This window comes from Prosopis cineraria, unplaced genomic scaffold, assembly GCF_029017545.1.
Source record: "Prosopis cineraria cultivar Desert tree isolate PC_DT_omini unplaced genomic scaffold, ASM2901754v1 PC5, whole genome shotgun sequence".
Taxonomy (NCBI): domain Eukaryota; kingdom Viridiplantae; phylum Streptophyta; class Magnoliopsida; order Fabales; family Fabaceae; genus Prosopis; species Prosopis cineraria.
Genome location: NW_026555336.1, coordinates 15,040,588 through 15,064,202, shown reverse-complemented (window position 1 = coordinate 15,064,202; position 23,615 = coordinate 15,040,588). Strand labels below are relative to the sequence as shown.

General features: G+C 32.4%; 1 protein-coding gene across 1 annotated transcript; it reads left to right on the top strand.

Annotated features, from left to right (window-relative positions):
• Positions 1–22,292: 22,292 nt before the first annotated feature.
• Positions 22,293–23,297, top strand: LOC129311886 (thaumatin-like protein 1). Its single transcript, XM_054954371.1, has one exon. It carries the CDS (start codon positions 22,313–22,315, stop codon positions 23,051–23,053), a length of 741 nt encoding a protein of 246 aa, XP_054810346.1. The 5' UTR covers positions 22,293–22,312; the 3' UTR covers positions 23,054–23,297.
• Positions 23,298–23,615: the final 318 nt, after the last annotated feature.

Below are 23,615 nucleotides of genomic sequence, written 5' to 3'. Positions count from 1 at the left end.
AAATCCTTCATTGAAACAAGATTCCTAAACATTGGAAGAGTACCCATCTAGAATCTTGACTGTCAACAAGAAACTCACAAAAACTTTTCTTTTCTTTTCTAGACAATTGTTGAGCCACAGCATGAAGACATGTACGAGTTCCTTCACTTTGTGGTGCCAATTTTTCTCTTATCCCCATCATAACCATGTCTAACATCACATTAATGCCATCCTTGGTCTTTCCTGGAATATTAAGAATGTTCCAATAAGACTAATCATAAACATTTTTCTCAATATGCATTAAATCAAGGAGTCTTTGACATTCAAGGTCTCCTATATGGCAACTCAGAATATAGACATTTTCTTTCCACCCATTTGTTCTAACATGCTTCGCAAACGATTTACCAAATTCAATATCAACATCTTTTACTTCTTCTCAAAGTTCCTCACCAGTTAACTATTTAGTGGCCTTCTTTTCTTTTAATTTCCCATCAAATGATTTTTTCCAATGACGATATCGATGCTTGTCACCCAACCACCTATGATGCCCAAGGTACACGTTCTTCATACCATGTTGCAACCTCACTGAATGTGTGCCTTTTTCATAAATAGGGCATCCAAGATGTCCTTAATGCTATATCCTGATAGATTACCATATGCCAGAAAGTCATTGATTGTACCAAAAAACATTACTCTCAAATGAATATCTCTTCTCTATAGGTCATATACCTCCACCCTATCTCCCACATTAGCTTCAAGTCTTCAATAAGTGGTTCCAAATAAACATCTAATTATTTTTGGGTTGCTTTGGCCCTAAGATTAGCAAGGACAACATAATATACTTTCGTTTCATGCAAAGCCAAGGAGGCAAGTTAAAATGACCATCATCACAGGCCATATACTGTGGGTACTACTCTGCATTTCATGTGGGTCATCCCATCAGTAGACAATGCAAGATGTAAATTCGTATCTTTTTTCCAAACTCAGGGTACTTCCCAATCGAACCTTGTCCATTCAGGAGAATCAGCTAGATGCCAAACTTGTCATCTTTAATTCTCCCATGTGCATGCCATGTTAGATTCTTTGCCTCTTGACGTATGCTTACAAGTGCCTGAATCTTGGAAATAGAAAATTACCACATTGCCTTCTTTAGACTCTTCCCATTCTTTTATATAACGTGATGCCTCACACTTAGGGACAATGGATTAGCTCTTCGTATTCATTCCTAAACAAGATGCAATCATTAGGGCAAGTTTGTCCCTCTTCTTATAACTCAGGCCAACTGTGCGTAACACTTTCTTTGCATCATATAGCCAACTTGGAAGCTTGTTATTCTTTGGTAGCATTAGTCTAATTAGAGAGAGCAAGCTTGAGAAGCTAGTATCACTCCACCCACTTGTAGCTTTCAAGTTGTATAATTTTAACACATCGGACAACAGTACAAACCCTCATATAAAGGTGTCTCTGCATCAATTTTCAACTTCTTCAATTCTTTGGAAAATTTTTGAGTTCCCCTTCCATCTTATTAACTAATTCTTTAAAACAGCAGTCATATGCACTTGCGTCAAAATCCGGTGATGATGAACAACTTTCCATATATGCCTAGCTACTATTTTCACATCTTCAAGTATCTCTCCATGCTTTACCAACATTATAACTTTGATCAATTCCATACTTAAACAAGTGAAGTTCACATGTTTCAGGAAAAATTGGCTTCACATTACCACAGCTTAAACAAGGGCAAACAATTCGCTCGCAGTCTTCTGCATTATTTACTGCAAACTTAATGAAGTCTGCCACCCCATCCTAGTATTTTGGATAGACAATTAGCAGATATTACTCCTTATCCATAGATAAATCCCTTGTTTAAGTAAGATAATAAACATGGAAAAGCATTCAGTGAGTACAAGTTGATTATTTTAAAAATTTAGACAATTTTAGCAGCATAGTGGCTTAAATTCAATGTTCCTCGAGCCTTATTCTCTATTTATACTAATTTAATCAAACTAAATGTTAAACTACTTCAAAGAAAGCTCAAATTTATGCTAAATAATTGCAAAATAAAAATTTAAAAAAATTTCAGTAGCATAACGCATGAAATTGAGGCACTTCCCAGGCTTAATGCCCTCTTTTCACAAATCCAATATTAAAATAAAAAAAATTCAAATCAACATATACATAGATCAATCTCAGGTCAATTTTAGAATAAAATACTTCTACAACTAAAAGGTTAAGCAACCATGTAATATAATAACTATAATATATATAAAGAAATAAGTCCAGTTTCCAAGCTCAATAGGGGGAAAAAGGAATCAAATAACTAGAAAAATATAATATTTAAGAACAAATTGAAAAGCATTGGGTAAAACGACAAGGAACATGTCTACTAAGTCAAGAAATATATCTTATTGTTAATAAAAAAATTAATTTTATCTTAAAATAAACTAAATAATCACAACCTAGCACACATTGAACTGAATATTTAATAACCACAAGCTAACCACATATTGAAAAAATTAGTTTATCTTAAAAACATGTTTATATAATTCTATGCAAAAACAATATCTTAAAAAATTAGTTTATCTTAATGAAAACATGTTTACTAAATTTTATTCAAGGTTGCCCCACCACATATTGAACCAAATTTAAATAATTAAAAGCTAACCAAACACTCTGATCTTTCTCTTGTCTTTCGTAGAACAAACTACCAGGGGCATAAAACAATAATCAATCAATAAAATATCACAATTAAATCTCAACACAGTGATAGAACACATTTGTTATCCCACGTTTATTTGTCAATTAGGACCCTTTATTATGATTTATCACCTTCAAGTGCACACATTGCATTAGATTTTGTAATTTTGTCTAAGTTTCTAGGTTCAGTGCACTAGGGGCATTTTGGTCCAAAAAAATAACTTTGAGAAAATGTACAAAGAAAATTGACAAAGTGCATTTTATGTCCAGTTGATGAATGGTGAAATTATATTTTTAAAATTCATTTTAGTTTGGGAGTAATTAAATAAAAAAGTCAACACCTTCTTAGTGTCTTAGTTTGTCCTAGTTTTTGGTTTGCCTTTGTGTGGAAATTTTTTATATAATTTTTTTGTGCAGCCTAAAACTTGGTTAATTTTATAATTCTTCCTTCTAATTATGAATTTAATTCTGGACATGAATTAGATTTTATTATATCATATGCTATTTAATTGAATTATGTGATTTATGTGTGACATAGGTGGCATGTGACTTGTGCATCAATTGGGCAATTGAGGTCAACACTCCTTGAGGTCAATGGCTGATGGTTTGCATGTGAATTATGATTATTTTGAGGGATTAGATCAGCTAAATGATGTGGATGACACCATGGGAAATTAGGCACACATTGGAATCATCTACAAACCAATAGGAATTTGCCACCTTTCAAGTGTGACAAGGCGCTCCCATTTACATTTTAATTTCTTTTTCCTTATTTTAATTAAGCTTCAGCTGATGGGAGACATCAAGGAGCACTCCATTTTAAGCCCCAAATGGATCCAAACACTATCTCATTCATCTTCCACATTCTCTCTCTCTGTTCATAGTGTTCTTCATTTTCTCTCTTTTGTTCTTCATTTTCCAGCACCCTAACCTCCATTTTCAGCCACCAAACCTCCACAAAACTCATACCATTCTTCTCCTCTCTTCATTTTCGTCCATCCCTTCCATTTTCACAAGAATTGAAGCTCATTTCCATCATTTAAGAGCTATGGAGTTTGGCCTTCACAAGCAATCACTAGGGTTCTTGAAGATGAAGATTGGCTAAGTTTCTTTGTGGAATCCTAGAGAGATGAAGATGGAGGATGAGTCTTGAGCTTCAAATTGGCTAAGTTCTTTTGTTTCCTATCCTCTTCTCTTTTTTACTAGATGGTTAGATTCCTTAATCTAGGGTTTAATCATCTTAGCTTATAAATTCTAATTTGAATTTGATGTTGATGTAAAGAGAGAGGATTGTTTCATTTAATTTCTTCCTTGGACAGCCATGACTGAATTTTGCCACTCTTTGTTTGGCACATAATCTGTGTTTTTCAATTAGTGAATTTCTTGTGTTAATATCGCATAATCTTGTAGGTTAGTGCTTGTGTTGTTGAGTAGCTTGACATAATCTTGTGGTTGCTCAATTTATGTGTTTGACCATGGCTGTTGAGAGAGGATTTTGAGTAAATCACACTTGGCTAATGTCTTCACCAATTGGTTAATTGAACTAGGGACTTTAATCTAAGACCTAGGGAGGTTAGCTAATTAGGTTAATTGGCTTAGGATAATTTTCTTAAGTCACGACAGCTTTAGTCAAGAGGAAAGGGAAGCTAAACTTAGCCTAATCATGAGAAGATAATGAGTTCAAAATCAACTAATCTCTAGGGTTCCATTATTGTAAAAAGGGAAGTTCATTTCACTCACGTTCACTAGCATTTTATTTACTTGCACATTAGGTAATTAGTTTAGATAATTAGCTAGGTAACTAAATTCCTACAAACTTTGGTTGATTTATTTCACTATATAACTTTCAATTAGACTTAAAACCATTCCTTGGAAGATGACCTAGGGTTGGCCCTATATTGCATTAGGGTTAGCTTTAGTGTAATTTTGAGGATAAGCGACTAATTTCCTATCAAAATTTTGGCGTCGTTGCCGAGAATGGTTTAAGTTTAATTCTAAGGTTGTTTAGTACTTAATTTACATTTTTAGTGATCTGGAAAATTTTTTGAAAAAATTATAAAAATTGTGTTTTGTGTTTTGTTTAGTGTTTTTTGTGTGTTTTGAGTTTTTTTATTCTATTTTGAAAAAGGAAAAAAAATTAGTGCAATTTTCGTTGGTTTGGTATAGAGCTGAAAAATACTCTGTTTCTAGTGTCTCTGTTTGAAATGAAAAATATCTGGGAATGAGTCTGAGGGAATTTGAACTTGAAATTTATTTCATTGAAAGCTCTATATCTTAGCTTCACTTTAAAATTTGTTTGGTCAATTTTGGACGTGGGAAGTGTCCTGTGGAAATTTTACAATCTAACAAGGTCCAGGGAGCCATTACAGAGGATTCCCAAAACCCTGTTTCAACTTTGAGTTAGCATATCTTCCTCTTTGTGCGTTCAAATTGATTGATTTGAGTTTCATTTTTCTTATCACTGTCTTATCTTTGTTTCTTGTGTTTAGGATTTTCTTCAATTTTTCCATTTTCCTATTTTAAAAGTTTGTTAGAAGCTCTGAAGGTCTTCTGGACAAAATCCGGTTTCTCCAGACCTGAGGACCAACTTGTGAAAACTTCTGAGAACGATTGGGAAGGATTTTTAATCTGAAAGTTTTTATAATTTTTCCTGTATATCTCTTGTGTTTCTCATAAAGTTTTCAGGGAAATTTATTATGTGGATTTTCTGATAGAAAATTCACAAGTTCACTGTCTCCCAGAGAGCCTACTGTGCGAATTCCAGAATTGCCAAAGCTTCTTGATTGAGCATTTCTAACTCTCTTTCTACTTGTTTGGTGTTTTTTTTTTTTTTTTTCATTTTTGTTGCTATTGAGTAATTAAAAAAATTATTTCTCTGCTTTTTGTGTGTTTTGAATTATTTCGTGTTGATTTGCATTTTAGTTTAGCTTGTTCTTTGTTCTTAATTTTCTTGAGCTTGATTATGCATGACCCGAAGAAAACATACCTCTTTTGTTGAATTAGATCCAGAAAATTGAAAGGACTATTTCTAGATTGAGAAGATCACAACCTATTCTTGATTCTCATTTGGTTTGTATTCAACAATGGAAGGTAATCTTAGGACATGAGCATGTGCATAATGAGGGCCATGGGAATGGGAATGAGAATTTGCATGATGATGGCCATGTTAATAATGAATTTGAAGGCTTGCATAACCCTAGAGAGGAGAGGAGCATTAGGCAATTAACTCAACCTAATTAGCATTATACCTTATGGCTTATATGTTCCTCCTACTAATGTTCAATTTGAAATTAAATCCTCTTTGATTAATGCATTGCCTAAATTTCATGGGTTACCAGGGAGAGGATTGCCATAGGTTTTGCATACTCCTCCTATTGGTTTGTGATACTATGAAGCCTATGCATGTAAATGTTGATGATGTTCAAGCTAAGGCTTTGTATTTTCTCTTGAAGGTTTAGCAAAGGAGTGGTATTTCAACTACCCTTCTTATGTGAAAGTAAGCACATGGGCCGAGCTAAGAAGACTCTTCTTAGATAAATTCTTTCCAAATTTCAAGGTCACCAATTTGAGGAAGCAAATCTATGGGGACCAACAAGGAGAGGATGAGAGTCCTCTGAGTATTGGACTAGATTCCAAGGCCTTTTGGCTAAATGCCCACACCATCAAATTTCTAGTGAGAATTTAGTCCAATATTTCTATGAGGGCTTGATTCCAAGAGAATAAAGTTAACATTGATGCCGCTAGTAGTGGATACTTGATTGACCTCACTTCCTTAAGGCTTGGGAACTAATTGACAAGATGGCTTCAAGTGGTGCTCAATACTCTACAAGGGAAAAGAGAAATGTGAATATGGTAGGTTCTTCAATTCTTAATGATTCATATGTGGACATGTTAGCTGCCAAGATTGGGAGAATGTTGGCTCCACAAATATCTCAAGTGAGCAATGTAAGTACTTCTCAAGCACTTGTCCCTTATTCTTGTACTTTTTATGACTCACCTATGCATGTAGAAAGCAATTGTCCTATTAAGTTTGAACAAGTAAATGCTATCTACAATGAAAAACAATCCTATGGTGGGAGGCAAAGGCAAGGAGCTTATTCTAATACTTACAACCCTTCATGGAGAGACCATCCTAATTTCTCCTATTCAAATCCAAATGTGGCTTTACAAGACAATCAACAAAGAGGATCCTATCAAAACACCTTTAGGCCGTGACCCTCCACCTCATTTGTCTCAAGGTAGCTCTTCTTAAAGCTACAATCCAAGTGGTAATTCTTTTGCACCTTCATCTAATTCTTATAGTGATAGGAGGCTTGTTCCAATTGAGAGTTTCTTCTAATTCAAACTCTTCTAATGATGTAATGTGTTACGTAAGCAGTTGATTGAAATGAACTCCTTGTATAAAAACATATATGATGGCTTAGGGAACAAGGTAGAGAGTATGGGTAACAAGTGTGAGAACATGAACTCAAAATTGATGCCCTTACTTCTCAAATGAATATGCTTGCTAACCAATTAAGTGCAGCCAATGCTCAAGCCTCTACATTACCATCCAACACCGTTGCTAATCCTAAAGCTAATTTTAATGCTATCACATTGAGGAGTGGCAAGGAGTTGGGAGAAAGAGTGCAAGAAGACAAAAGACAAGGGAAGGCCGAGAAGCCCTCCTTAAATTCTTCAATTGATGTTAATGTTTTCTAGTTCTTCTTTTGCTCCTAATAATGCATCTTTTTGTAGAGATGATGAGGATGAAAACATTGAGGAGATCATATGTGAGCAACCACCATCTAAGGTGAAAAAGGGGACTATGGCCGAGTTGTTTAGTAAGGAAAAAGAGGGAGAGGCCGAAACAAGTGAAACAAGAAAGAGAGTTCAAGGAAGGAAGAAGGAAAGCAAAGTCAAGAGATTATGAAGAGCTTCCTTTCCACAAGCACAAGTGGTCCCTAAGCAAGTGAAGGGACAATTTGATCAAGAGGTATATGATTTCTTCCATAAGATTCATGTTAATGTACCCTTGATGGATGTAGTTAAGAACTTTCCTAAGTACGCCAAATTTTGAAAGATTGTTGTACAAATAAAAGAAAATTTAGGCCTAATGCAAGGGTACAATTACCCTTATCTGTGAGTGCTATCATGAAGCCTCAACTCCCTATAAAATGTGAGGACCCAAATTCCATGCAAGATTGGCAACACACATTTTTCTCATGCATTGATAGACTTAGGTGCAGCTATTAATGTTATGCCTCTTTCAATTTATCATGCCTTGAGTCTTGATTGCATGCATAAGACACATATGATATGCCAATTAGCGGATAGAAGTGTTAGAAGACCACATGGAGTAGTAGAAAACTTTTTGGTTTGTGTTAAAGGTCTATTATTTCCTGTGGATTTCTATGTGCTTGATATGTCAAAAGAAGGGAGTGGGGATGATATTTTGATTTTAGAAAGGCCATTTATGAGGACTGCCCGTACATTGATTGACATGGAAAAGGTAGTTTGATTTTGAAATGTGGAGAGGATCATGTTATTTTTAATATATATGAAGCAATGAAACATCCTTTTGAGGATTATTCTTTGTTAGGTGTAAGTTCCATTGAGTTATTGCTTCATGATATTTGTGAGTCTCACATGCTTGATTCTTTCTCACATGTTGATGATGATTTGTCTCTTGTTACTACTACATGTATTGATGGATGTAGTTGTCCTATTGTTTAGAGATTGATGCATGCTTGAATGATGCAACTACTTCTTCTCATGATTTGTTTAAATATCTCCTATGCTTGATCTTGAAATCTATCTTCTTGTGTTGTAGGTACTAAAAGCCATTAAGGCCGAATCTATAGTTTTTCTCTACTTGAGCTTGATTTTCTTAGGATTCCCAAGCTTCTTGGAGGAAAATTTACACTTTCACATGTCGAGGCCGTGGCTCAAGTCCAAGCACTTGAGGACAAGTTGCAAGAAAAGGGGGAGGCTACAAAAGAAAGAAGAGGAGAAATCAAAAAACAAGTGAGAAGCCTAAAAGACAAGATAGTACCATGGAATATTCCACCAAATTAGACTTGAAGAAGCTCATTCCCTCTTGTGTAGAGCCACCTACCTTGGAGTTGAAGCCTTACCATCCAATCTCAAGTATGCATATCTCATTGAGAATGAGAAGCTTCCGTAATAATTTCTAACTCTTTATCTCTTGAGGAAGAAAAAATGCATTACTTGATGTGTTGAGAAAGAACATACATTGCTATTGGTTGGACTTTTGGCTGACATTCCTGGTATTGACCCTATGTGTGCACACATACAATTTTCTTGAGGACAATGCTAAGCCCATTAGGCAACCACAAAGGAGACTTAACCCATTGATTTTAGATGTGGTAAAGAAAGAGGTTGTTAAGCTACTTAGTGCTGGGATCATCTATCCTATAGCTGACAGTGAGTGGGTGTCTCCAACCCAAGTTGTACCTAAGAAAGGGGGATTACTGTGGTAAAAAAATGAAAAGGAGAGCTTGTTCCAACTAGAGTTCAAAATGCTTGGAGAGTGTGCATAGACTATAGGAAGCTCAATAATGTGACTAGGAAGGACCATTTTCCTTTGCCTTTTATTGATCAAATGCTTGAGAGATTGGCTTCCAAGTCCCATTATTGCTTCCTAGATGGGTTTAGTGGGTATTTTCAAATTCCTATAGCTCCTAGTGACCAAGATAAGACTACCTTTACATGCCCCTTTGGTACATTTGCCTATAGGAGGATGCCTTTTGGTCTTTGCAATGCACCTGGTACTTTTCAAAGATGCATGATGTCCATATTTTGTGATTTTATTGAACATTGCATGGAAGTCTTTATGGATGATTTTACTGTGTATGGTGAGTCCTTTGATTCATGCTTGCATTCTTTAGATAAAGTGCTTGGTAGGTGCATTGAAAAGAAGCTTGTGCTTAACTTTAAAAATGCCATTTCATGGTAGATAAAGGAATTGTTTTAGGCCATTTGATTTCTTCCAATGGCATAGAGGTGGATAAGGCCAAAGTAGATGTGATTGCTTCTTTGCCATATCCTGTTTGTTTGAAAGATTTGAGATCATTTTTGGGACATGCAGGCTTTTATAGGAGATTTATAAAGGGGTTTAGTGAAATTGCTTTGCCTATGTCTAAACTCTTACAAAAAGATGTTGATTTTGTTTTTGATGATGCTTGCAAAAGGAGTTTTGACACTTTGAAAAGCATGCTCATTTCCCCTCCCATTCTTAAAGCCCCAAATTGGTCTTTGCCTTTTGAGTTGTCATGTGATGCTTCTAATTTTGCTGTGGGAGCTATGCTTGGTCAAAGAGAGGGCAAGTTATCATATGTGATTGCTTATGCATCTAGGACCCTAGATTCAGCTCAGGTTAATTACACCACAACTGAGAAAGAGTTGTTTGCTATTGTTTTTGCACTTGATAAGTTTAGATCATATCTTCTTAACTCTAAAGTTGTTGTGTACACTGACCATGCTGCTGTGAGGTACTTGTTTAAGAAGACAGATTCTAAGCCTCGCTTGATTCGATGGGTGATCTTGATGCAAGAATTTGATGTGGAGATAAGGGATAGGAGTGGTTCTACCAATCAAGTAGCGGATCATTTGTCTAGACTACCTCATTTAAAAGCTACTATGGTAAACTCTAACCCTACTATTCCTTGTGATTCATTTCCTGATGAGGCATTGTGTGCCATTTCATCTAAGCCTCCATGGTATGCCTCTTTTGCTAACTATATTGAGTGTGGAGTCTTGCCTCCTTGTGCTTCACGTTTTGCCATTGAAAAATTGAAAAGAGAGTCTAGATTTTACATTTGGGAACCACCTTTGATGTGGAAGATTTGTAGTGATAAAGTGATTAGGAGGTGTGTTGATGATGTTGATGTGCCTTCTGTTCTTGAATTTTGTCACTCTCATGCATGTGGTGGTCATTTTAGCTCAAATAAGACAGCTAGGAAGGTTTTAGATTGTGGATTGTATTGGCCTAGCTTGTTTAAAGACTCTTATGAATTTTGTAAAGCATGCTTGAAATGTCAAAAGGTTAGTAGTTGGGGTAAGAGACATGAAATGCCTCAACAACCCATTTTATTTTGTGAGATTTTTGATGTTTGGGGCATTGACTTCATGGGTCCCTTTCCACCATCCTTTAGTTTTGAGTACATATTACTTGGTGTTGATTATGTTTCAAAGTGGATTGAAGCCATTCCTACTAGAACTTGTGATGCTAAGATTGTTTTGAAGTTTCTCAAATCTAATATTTTTTGTAGGTATGGAGTTCCTAAGGCCTTGGTAAGTGACCAAGGATCCCACTTTTGCAATAAGATGATGAAGGCTCTCTTGGCTAAATATGGGGTGCATCACAAAATCTCTACACTATCATCCCCAAACTAATGGCCAAGCCGAAGTATCAAATAGAGAAGTCAAGAAAATCCTAACCAAGGTGGTGAACACAAATAGGAAGGATTGGTCTTTACACTTAGAGGATGCTTTGTGGGCTTATCGGACCGCTTATAAGACTCCCATTGGCATGTCTCCTTTTCGATTGGTATATGGAAAGGCTTGTCACCTCCCTGTGGAGATAGAGCATAGGGCCTATTGGGCCATCAAGAAACTCAACTTGGATTTCCATCTTTCGGCTAAGGAGAGATTTCTTCAAATGCAAGAACTTGAGGAGCTTAGGTTGGATGCCTATGAGTCTTCTAGATCTATAAGGAGAAAACAAGGATCCTTCATGACAAGCTAATCTTGAGGAAAAAGTTCCAAGAAGGAGATCAAGTCCTCTTGTTCCAAACAAGGTTTATTCATAAGCATGCCAAGTTGAAGTCTAAGTGGGAGGGACCATATCTAGTGACCAAGGTGTTTCCCTATGGGGTTTTGCAACTCTTGAATAAAGCCACGGGTTCCACCATGCAAATCAATGGTCACCTATGCAAGCTCTACAAAGATGCCAAATCACTTCAAAAGGAGGAGGACTTCTCTCAACATGTTTTTGAACCACCATGATAAGGTTGTATCTCTCCAACCTTGAGCTTTTACTTTCCTTTAATTGATATATTTAATGATAGGTATAGTTCAAGTGTGGGGGAGATGAACCTAGTAGGAAAATTAGAGTTTATTTGCTTTATTTGACTTCTTTGTTTTGTGTTTTAGTTTGAAAAAAAAAATTCTGCAACACACTTTTGTTATGCATTCATTATTGATCTCACCTTATTTTATCACTAGTCTATACATACATTGAGGACAATGCATGATTTAAGTGTGGGGGAGAGAAATAAACATTTTGTTTTGTTTGTTTTGTAAAAAAAATAAAAAAAATTTGCTTTGTTTTGTTTTGTTTGAGGTTACTTAATTACCTAGCTCTTAAATGGATATTTTGATTCTTGAGATGTGGTAATTTTTAGGATTGAATAGGTGTGAAGTGAATATTCTTTTACCTTGAATTAATGGATTAGAGTGGCATATTACCCTTTCATGGAAGAGGCTAAACACTCATGTGTGATTAATTCCTTAGTGATGTTACCCTCTAGAATTTGTTTCACTTCTTAATTAAGACCACATATCTCGCACTTGTTTGATAGGAGATGAGAGATGGCATTCATAAAAAATAGCCAAAAGCTAAATAGGCAACCTATTATCATTTATTATCCTTTGTTAGCCACTTTGAGCCTTTGGTTTGATTCTTAAAATATATATATATATATATATATATTCACCCTATTTTTCCCCAAGGAATGCATGTTACACTTTTATATGTCTTTTTAATATTCATTGCATGTCCTAGATCAAATGAGTGGATGCCTATTATTATTTTTCTATCCATTACTCTTTATCCTTTATTGTTACACCATTACATCCATTACTTCCATTGTTTTCAAAGAGTTAGGGGCAACAAAAAAAAACAAAGATAGATTTGAAAAAAAAAATATAGTCAAAAAGAAAGAAATAAAGTTGCTAGAAAAAGAAACAAAAAGAAGAAGAGATAAAAAAAAAGGTTGCCTAGCTCATCCATTCCATTTGTTTTATTATTTCTTATCATTTCTTTCCATCCTCATTGTGTTAAGGTGTTCACTCAATTGAGTTAGGTTATGCTTTGCATATTAAGGGGATATATCTTGATTTAGCATTATTTTGATGCTAACCCTATTTTTTTTATATACATGCATTTCTCAGACATCCTTTCATTACCTATATCACAACCTAATAAAGTCCACTTGATTCTTGATTGCAAGTGCTATTTAGTGATGGAGATGTAAAAGGGTTACAAATTCATAGTAGGGTTTATCCTAAGAAATTTTGAGTGAAATTTAATACCTTATATACTTTGAGTGATGAGAGCAAACACTTAACCTAGAGAGGCTTACTCTTTGACATTGATTCTTGGTAAGGGTTTGTTTGTGATGTGCATAATTCTTTCCTAATTATTGCCACATTGATTAATAATTTGTAGAATTTCATGAGCTAGTATTTTAGTGACTTTGAACATTTTTTTTTCTCTTATTTTTTTGTCTTATAGTTTCTTTTGGGACCTTTTTCACTTGATTTTGCCCGGAGTGCAAAAGCTAAGTGTGGGGGAATTGATAAAACATTTGTCACCCACTTTTATTTGTCAATTAGGACCTTTTTATTAATGATTTATCACCTTCAAGTGCACACATTGCATTAGATTTGTAATTTTGTCTAAGTTTCTAGGTTCAGTGCACTAGGGGCATTTTGGTCCAAAAAAATGAACTTTTGAGAAAATGTACAAGAAAAATTGAAAAAGTGCATTTTATGTCCAGTTGATGAATGGTGAAATTATATTTTTAAAATTCATTTTAGTTTGGGAGTAATTAAATAAAAAAGTCAACACTTTCTTAAGTGTCTTAGTTTGTCCTAATTTTTGGTTTGCCTTTGTGTGAAAATTTTTATATAATTTTGTGCAGCCTAAAACTTGGTTAATTTAATAAATTCTCCCTTCTAATTATGAATTTAATTCTAGACATGAATTAGATTTTATTATATCATATGCTATTTAATTGAATTATGTGATTTATGTGACATAGGTGGCATGTGACTTGTGCATCAATTGGGCAATTGAGGTCAACACTCCTTGAGGTCAATGGCTGATGGTTTGCACGTGAATTATGATTATTTTGAGGGATTAGATCAGCTAAAATGATGTGGATGACACATGGGAAATTAGGCACACATTGGAATCATCTACAAACCAATAAGAAGTTGCCACCTTGCAAGTGTGACAAGGCTCTCATTTACATTTTAATTTCTTTTTTCTTATTTTAATTAAGCTTCAGCTGATGGGAGACACCAAGGAGCACTCCATTTTAAGCCCCAAATGGGATCCAACACATATCTCATTCATCTTCCACATTCTCTCTCTCTTGTTCATAGTGTTCTTCATTTTCTCTCTTTTGTTCTTTATTTTCTAGTACCCTAACCTACATTTTCAGCCACCAAACCTCCACAAAACTCATACCATTCTTCTCCTCTCTTCATTTTCGTTCCATCCCTTCCATTTTCACAAGAATTGAAGCTCATTTCCATCATTAAGAGCTATGGAGTTTGGCCTTCACAAGCAATCACTAGGGTTCTTGAAGATGAAGATTGGCTAAGTTTCTTTGTGGAATCCTAGAGAGATGAAGATGGAGGATGAGTCTTGAGCTTCAAATTGGCTAAGTTCTTTTGTTTCCTATCCTCTTCTCTTTTTACTAGATGGTTAGATTCCTTAATCTAGGGTTTAATCATCTTAGCTTATAAATTCTAATTTGAATTTGATGTTGATGTAAAGAGAGAGGATTGTTTCATTTAATTTCTTCCTTGGACAGCCATGACTGAATTTTGCCACTCTTTGTTTGGCACATAATCTTGTGTTTTTCAATTAGTGAATTTCTTGTGTTAATATCGCATAATCTTGTAGTGTTAGTGCTTGTGTTGTTGAGTAGCTTGACATAATCTTGTGGTTGCTCAATTTATGTGTTTGACCATGGCTGTTGAGAGAGGATTTTGAGTAAATCACTTGGCTAATGTCTTCACCAATTGGTTAATTGAACTAGGGACTTTAATCTAAGACCTAGGGAGGTTAGCTAATTAGGTTAATTGGCTTAGGATAATTTTCTTAAGTCATGACAGCTTTAGTCAAGAGGAAAGGGAAGCTAAACTTAGCCTAATCATGAGAAGATAATGAGTCCAAAATCAACTAATCTCTAGGGTTCCATTATTGTAAAAAGAGAAGTTCATTTCACTCACTTTCACTAGCATTTTAATTACTTGCACATTAGGTAATTAGTTTAGATAATTAGCTAGGTAACTAAATTCCTACAAACTTTGGTTGATTTATTTCACTATATAACTTTCAATTAGACTTAAAACCATTCCTTGGGAGATGACCTAGGGTTGGCCCTATATTGCATTAGGGTTAGCTTTAGTGTAATTTTGAGGATAAGCGACTAATTTCCTATCACACAGCTCAGCAAATTATCACAAACTTAAACTAATCCAGTTAGCTAATCTAAATTCTAAGTTAAAAATCAATATTATCAACCTCAGAAGCTTCCTTTACATAATGAGATAGCAAATGAGATAGAGAAATACCTTAAAAATCACAAAGCAATAATGTGAGGCTACTCTTGATAGAAGAAAGGATGAGATAGAGACAACTTCAAGGGTAGATGGCAGACCAGGAGGATTGAGGGCTAGTTGACAATGAGAGCAAGAATAAATGTATCTCACCTACTCTTGAGAAGATAAATAGGAAGAGGAAGAGGAAGAGCAAGACGAAGAGGAGCTCACAAGGAAGAAGAAGAGGAATAGGGTTTTCCTAAAAATGGGTCTTAGAGGAAGAGGAAAATGGAGGAAATGGGTGGCGGCTGTGACTAATACTCAAAGGAAATGATCGAAAATGGCTCTTTGACTCTCGTTGCTTGCAACTGTGCTGATGCTCAGAGGAAATGAGTGTTAGCTGGATATGGGTCTTGGAAGAAATGGGTTTGCTCTGCTCTAGTCTCACACTCGCACCCGTCCCTGTGATGGCTGTGCATTTTTGCTGACGGAGGGAAGAAGCATATATAAGAAATCAATATATTCAACGGTTAGATATTTCTCACACACACACACACATATTCAATATTTAAATTCAAATAAATGTTGAGTATCAAGATATTTAAAAAAATAAAAATTAATTGACTCAAGTAATATATATATTCAATGGTTTAATTTTAATAACTATTTAGTATTTAAATCAATACTCAACAGTTTTTAAATTTTAACTGTTGAGTAAGAGGTGGAGTGTAAAATGCTTATATACTCAACCGTTATATTAATAAACTATTGAATATTATCACGCAATATTAAACAATTTTTAAATAACCGTTTAATATGTAATTTTCTCTTTCCCGCCTCCTAATATATAACATTTTTAGTTATAACCGTTGAATAAATATTATTATATATCTAAATTTTTGTAGTAGTGTAGCCTCAATACAATCACAACATATATCAACTGTATGTAGGTTAGCATTCCGACAAAGAAGTAATCCATGAATGATAGCAAGTAACTCCATTATCGTAGGTGGAACATTTGTAAACTTGTAGCTAAATCCTTTGATCCAGTTTCCTTGATGGTCCCAAATAATTCCACCACATCCACTACTACCATTTGCAATCAGGGACCCATTGACTTCAAGTTTCATAGCATCACTTCTACTTGTAGGTCTGCCCCTCTTGTGTTTATTCTCATAGACCAATGAAGGTGCTAACTTGTTTAGATCTAAATATAAAAGCTAGAGCAAACAGATTGGTAATCATTTACATGCTCTATATCAGATACTTTTTTACATCTATCAACCCAAAGATCCCAACAAATGTATCCAAATAGGGAAGCCCATTCTACCTTTTTTGTGTACCGCTTACCGACTTCATGACTCAAATTCCACATCAACCAATCCACCCCATTTAGGGTAGTAAAAGTATTCTAGTGTTCTCCTTTGACAATTGCTTTCCATCTTTCTGAATGTTGCTACAATCACGGATGAAATGCATTGAATCTTCAATTGTCTCACATCCAAAAGGGCAAAGCCCTTTAGTTGTAAGGCCTCTCTTCTACCTGAAATCATACGTATGCATCTTCAGTTGTCTCTCTATTATTATTAATATCATAATTAATTTAGATATTTTAATACTATTTGAATGTCATGTTTTTATTGAACAAACTACAAATGACATGATATACCCAGTTTATCTAAGAATGTCTCTTTTTGTAATGGTAGGACTTATGTATTAATTAACCTTATATAATTAATATATTTATATCTAATCAAATCATGACAATTGGATCTTAATATGTTAATTAAATTAATAACAATAATTTATTATATAATATAAAATTTATAAAAGAGATACATGTCTTGATTTAATTAAAAACAAGAACATTAAATATATAAGACTAAATATATATAAGTTTTCCCTTTTTATAATATAAAATAAAATTTTTGGATTAGATATAAATCATAGAGAAATTTTTAGATGAACCCAATCCATCACAACATCTAGGATTTATCTAATAAAATTACATCAATTCAATCAATAAAATTTTGTCTCATTATTTTTAATAATTTTATTTTTATAATAGCATGTCTATTTAATTTATTGTATTTTTGCTCTATACTATCATTAATATTATTATTCATTTATATTTAATGTTATCTACATATCATGCTTTCATTATATTGATATATAAATAAGAAAAAATGATAATAAAATCCTTTCAAAATACATAAATAATAATTTGATCCTTTAAAATGCCATAATACTAATGAAATCCCTAAAGACTTTTTTATCATTAAAAAATTAATATAAATAATTAAATTATCGTTTATTCAAATAGCAATTATTTTTCACAAGCTTTTTGCCAAAATTCATAATTTTTTTTAAATTGTAAGAATTCAACAACACGCAAGTTCACATTTAAAATCTTGAATTAAGATTAATGTTAGTCATTGATATTAATTTCTTAATGATAAAAATATCTCTAAAAATTTTAAAAAAATTATGATATTTTGATAAATTAAAATATTATTTATATAATTTAAAAATATATTATTATTATTATTTCTATAAATAATCTGATGGACCAAGTCTACTTAAAAATTTACTGTAAATCATATTGGATGACACAATAATAGCAGGCGTTTGGGAGAAAGAAATAGAGAATAGTTTACCTCCAAAAAAGAAAAGAAAAAGATAGCAGTAGGCGGCTAGGCGGCGAATAGACAACAACAATGACGCGCAATGTTTTTGACCTCTTGTGCATTAAAGACAATAATGATGCCTAGACAATGTGATCATATGGTTAGCCGCCCCCCTCTCTATCCCAAAAAAATTAATGGATATTTTTTTCGTTTAAAATTATAAAATATTTTTATGAAACTAACAATATTTTTTATATTTCTTTTTATTTAAAAAAGTATTTTTATCTAAAATAAATATAAAATAATTTTTTAATAAGCATTATTTTAAAAAATAATAATAATTATATCCTAAAAAACTAAAATTATCCTATATTTTTAAACCCCTAAAAAATCTTGCCGAGATAGTAGTTCTAATATTTTGCTTCCCCAATAACATAATTTAAAATAAGATTTACATGTTAATAAAATTTAATAATGATATTTTTTAAAATTTATTTTTTTAAAAAATAAAATATCAATTTTTAAAAATATGTTCACTTAATATGACTTTAAATATATACATTTAATTTTTATATTACAATAATGATTTTAATTCTCTCTTCACTTAAACAATAATATTAAAAATATTATTAATAAAAATTTATTATCATCAAATTATCTTCTATTTTAAGTTAATAAAATATCTTAAAATTATTTTTGAAAATTTAAGGTTCTTATATCTACGTGTGTACTTGTTTTGATAAAAATATAACGTATTTTTTAGAAGTATTTAAAAATTAATAATTATTTTATTAAAAGTGAGATTCAATTAAAATTATTTTATAATTTTAAATAAAAAAATATGTGTGTATGTATAATATCCCACAATGCCATTCATCACCTCATTGCTCAGTTCACCTCTTACCCCTCCCAAAAAAAAGTGATACTTTTAATTGTAAATATATAACAAGTGAAAAAAAATTAACCTTATCTATAGATTATTTGTGGACACAATATGCTAAGAACTGGAGTAGTTGTCTTTACTTCCCTTTTTTGTGTTTGTTTTGACTTGTTGCTGATTAAAGATGAGGTTGAACAGTGACACAGGGATAGCCGCCTCGCCATCAATAATTGTCATGACAAATTACTAAATTAGTAGTACTTAAAAAAAACTCTATTATTTTTCATCATTTTTTTCATGAAGACAATTTAAATCAAATTACTCAATTTTTTGATTTTTTCTTCACCTTGTCTAAAATAATTACATTTGAAGTAAAGCACTGATAATTTTGGTAAACAAAAATAGCATTGATAATTGGAAAAATGGCAAAAAAAAAATTATTTAAATTGAGTAAATGATAAATTAATACACAAAATGATATAATTTTCTTGAAATCTTTTGAAATTTTTTTATCATTAGAGAATTAAAAGAAATGACAAGTCTATATTCACTTTGATTTCAATATTAACAAGTTTTGTCTTTAAATTTGTAATAATTTATTAATCATTCGTAAGTTCTGGTGTACAAGTTCAAACAAATATTAAAGTTAAAAATTCGCAACTCTTTATTTACAATTTTGATTCTCAGGTTAACAACTTTTGTCCCTAAGTTCACAACAATTTATTAGCCATTCGTAAGTTTTGGTGTGCAAGTTCAAGCAAGTGTCAGACTTGGAAATTTACAAGTCTCTATTTACAACTTTGGTTCCTAGGTTAAAAATTTTTGTCCCTAAATTCGCAACAATTTATTAGCTATTCATAAGTTTTAGTGTGCAAGTCCAAACATGCATCAGAGTCAGAAATTCATAAGTCTCCGTTCACAATTTTGGTTCTAATATTAACAAGTTTTGTCCCTAAATTTATAGCCATGCATCAAGAAATTATAATTTATCAGTATCCTCTTAATAAGCATTAATACACACATTTTTTAGCTTTAAGCATGGAGAGAAAATGAAGACCTCAATTATTTATGCACAACAACTCACATCAACTTCAACTATCATATATGGGAGGAGAAAATTTCAAGAAGGAGAGGAAATTTATCCATATACAGCAGACACAATAGAGGAAGAATGTTTGCTTATATATACCTATGTACAGCAGCTAAACAGAACAAACAACTCATGTATAGAAATTTATTTTAAAAAAAAAAAGGAACACGAGAACAAGAAGAAGGAGGAGAAGGAGGAGAGGGAGAGGGAGCCAGACCAGAAAAATATAATGAATTAAGGTGTAAATAGATTGAAAATCTGAAAACTCAAGACAGATCAAAAAAATTTACAAATTTTTTCAGTGAGGATTGAGATTTTGTTTAGGTCAAAAAGATTTCAAAAGACTTTAGCAGAATTATACTTATCATTTGCTTAATTTAAATGAATTTTTATGTCATTCTTCCTTAATAATTTATCTTTTAATTTTATTAAAGTAATATACAAGCCCCAAATCAAAATACGATGTTGGGAATAATATATTAATATTTTTTTAATTCTATAACTTTTCATCAGGAAGTGTCCCATCACGTCACAATCAAATACCACGACATGTAATAATCTGTAGTTAATATCTTATCTTCTCCTGTCTCCTCTGTCCTTAGATAAGAATTAGGTTTATTTCGGGCGCACTGCAAGGTTATTTTAATATTAAAAAATAATAAAATAAAATATATAAATTAAAAAATAGTTTATTTTTTGTATTCAAAATATCACATTTTAATTTATTTAAATAAATTAAAATTTAAATCATATTTTATTTTACAGTAAAAATAGTTTTGTCCATATATATTAAAAATAAAATAATATAATTATTTTATCTTAAAATGTGTAATCCCTTGAAACATTTATACTGTTTTCTTTGGCTTCTTTGCCTTTTTTATTATTAGCAGTTTCTTTTAAAAAAAATACATATTCTTTCTCTAATTAATATATGAAAAAATTTTGAAATAAAATTAAAATATATTTTTTATTAAAATTTTTTCATAATTAATTCAAAAAATATTCCTAAATCCACCTTTGATTGTCTTATATAAATAAAAATTTAAGTAGTGATTTTTGTTTTACAATATATTACCCCTATTACTAGGTAACCATTTAGGGCCTTATATATATTAAAAAATATTCTTAAATTTAGAATTTGTTGGCCCATATATCATTCTAAGAAAAATAGAATTTAAGACTATAATAAACGCTATACTATAATTTATATCATAATTTTATTTATAAATTATAATTATAGCAAAAAATAAGAATAAATAGAAATTATGTATACATTAAACAATGATTTTAAATTAAGTAAATAGCATAATTAATATTATAGTACTCCAACTTATTTTATATATAAGTCTCTTTTAATTTAATCATCTCACTATATTCAAGGAAATGAGTTAAATCAATAGTTTTGTCTAAAAAAAATTTTAATTTATCATTATTAAGTGTATCATATTTAAAAGATAATTTCTTCTTATATGTAACTTTTTCATACATTCATAAAAACTATTCCCTCCATTAAAAAAAATAAAATATTTTTAATTAAATTTTATCTTCAATAAAAATAGTTATATACTTTTTAACTAATGATTTCTTTTCATATTTATTTATATTAAATATTTTATAATAAATATAAAGTTATTATCAATAGGGATACTTTTAAAAAAATTAATGATTATATCTTAAAAGACTAAAAATATTTTATTTTTTAATATTTAACTTTTTAAAAAATACTTTACATTTTTTAATAGAATGAGTATAACTTTTTATTTAGATTTATATTTTATCTACTATTTATTAGTATTATAGCATGTCAATACTCACATTTTTTATTGCAAATCTCATATTTGTTATTTGTTATTTATTTTATTTGTTTAACCATGAGTCCTACAATTATTTTTTAATTATCACCCCCATATTCTTATAATTTATAATTTTTTTTAAAAGTTTTCCTTTTGTACAAAAATAAAGCAAATACATTTATAAAAAATTAATGGGGTTTTACCGTTCAAAGAATTGTTGACGAACCGTAAAACCCCATCTTACTCCCTATACATATATTTGAATTTGGTGAGTTTTCTGCATTCATTTAATAAATGTATTAATTATAATACTAGGATTTAATTAATATTTAAAAATATTAAAATATTTTTTTAAAAAAATTTAAAACAACCTTCAGGATCTACTCTTTACACACTTATGTTGTTCTTTTAAAAAATTTAAGTTTTGAGATTTTTTAAGTATTATATAATAAAATTTTTTATAATTAATTAATTAATTAAATTAAATAATTGTTATTATAGTGTATGAAATACTTATTGAAAGTAGATTTAGGCTATAGATCCAAACCTGTCTGAATAATCATACTATAGCAGCCCCAACCGTAATAAATAAAATAAAATAAAATAAAAATCTGTAGCAGCCCTCTTTATTATATGTATATATATCCACCCCGACCATGCTGCTCATCTCACTGATCGCCAAAACATGGCTTCCTCTTCCACCCTCCCCTTCCTCTCCCTCCTTTTCCTCTCTTTCTCTCTCATCTCCACCCACGCAGCCAACTTCGAGATTGTCAACAACTGTCCTTACACAGTCTGGGCCGCTGCCAGTCCCGGCGGTGGCCGCCGCCTTGACCGCGGCCAGAGATGGAACCTCTGGGTGAATCCCGGAACTGCCATGGCTCGCATCTGGGGTCGCACCGGCTGCAACTTCGACGGCAGTGGTCGCGGCCGCTGCCAGACCGGCGACTGCACCGGCGGCCTCCAATGCACTGGCTGGGGCGTCCCTCCCAACACACTAGCCGAATTCGCTTTAAACCAATTTGGCAACCAAGATTTCTACGACATATCCTTAGTGGATGGCTTCAATATCCCCATGGATTTCTACCCTCTGAATGGAGGCTGCCACAAGATCAGCTGTACGGCCGACATTAACGGACAGTGTCCCAATGAATTAAGGGCACCTGGAGGATGTAACAATCCATGTACAGTGTTTAAGACAAACGAGTATTGCTGTACTCAAGGACAAGGAAGCTGTGGACCAACGAGGTTTTCAAATTTCTTCAAAGATAGATGTCACGATTCTTATAGCTATCCTCAGGATGATCCCACAAGCACCTTCACTTGCCCTGCTGGTTCAAATTACAGAGTTGTGTTCTGTCCATTAAGTTCTTCGTCTGATCATGTCAATCTTGAGATGCCTGGAAGCTCCAGCAGCGAGTATTGATGATGAAGAGCGATTAAATTGTGTGTGTGTACGCTTGCGCTTCAAGTCGAGGTTTTCTTTATTGAAAACTTTACTTAATTCGCTTTTTGTGTAGGATTAATAAGCTTTGAGTTTAATTGTGGGGTGGTTTTAAGTTGGGGTTGCGTGAAGGAGTGTTGAAGAGTAAATAAATGAAGGTTATGGTCTTGTGGACCAATGTCAGTCTGTATGACAATTTATATATTTAACCACTGTTGAAACCGAAGTCCACTTTCTGGTTAACTTTTTTTTTTTTGGTCAAACACTTTCTTGTTAACTTTAAATTATGGAGAATTTCAGTAAAAAGCTCTGTAGCGTAGGTGTTTGATTTTAAACCAGGACCAATAGAAAACTGAAAATATACGGCAAGATTATGAGATTGAACTGAGAATATGTTTTTATATGAAATGACCAAAATGTCATTCACTTTTTAATAAATTACTCACTAAAATGCCCTTCACCTTATAAGGGTGAGTTGTTGTTATTGTTGTTATTGTTTTTTTTTTCCTATGGGGCTAAAAGCCCAAAAAAAGCCGTAACGGAG

Coding starts and splice junctions, on each gene's coding strand:
- LOC129311886 (XM_054954371.1), top strand. CDS start 22,313: ATGGCTTCCTCTTCCACCCTCCCCTTCCTCTCCCTCCTTTTCCTCTCT.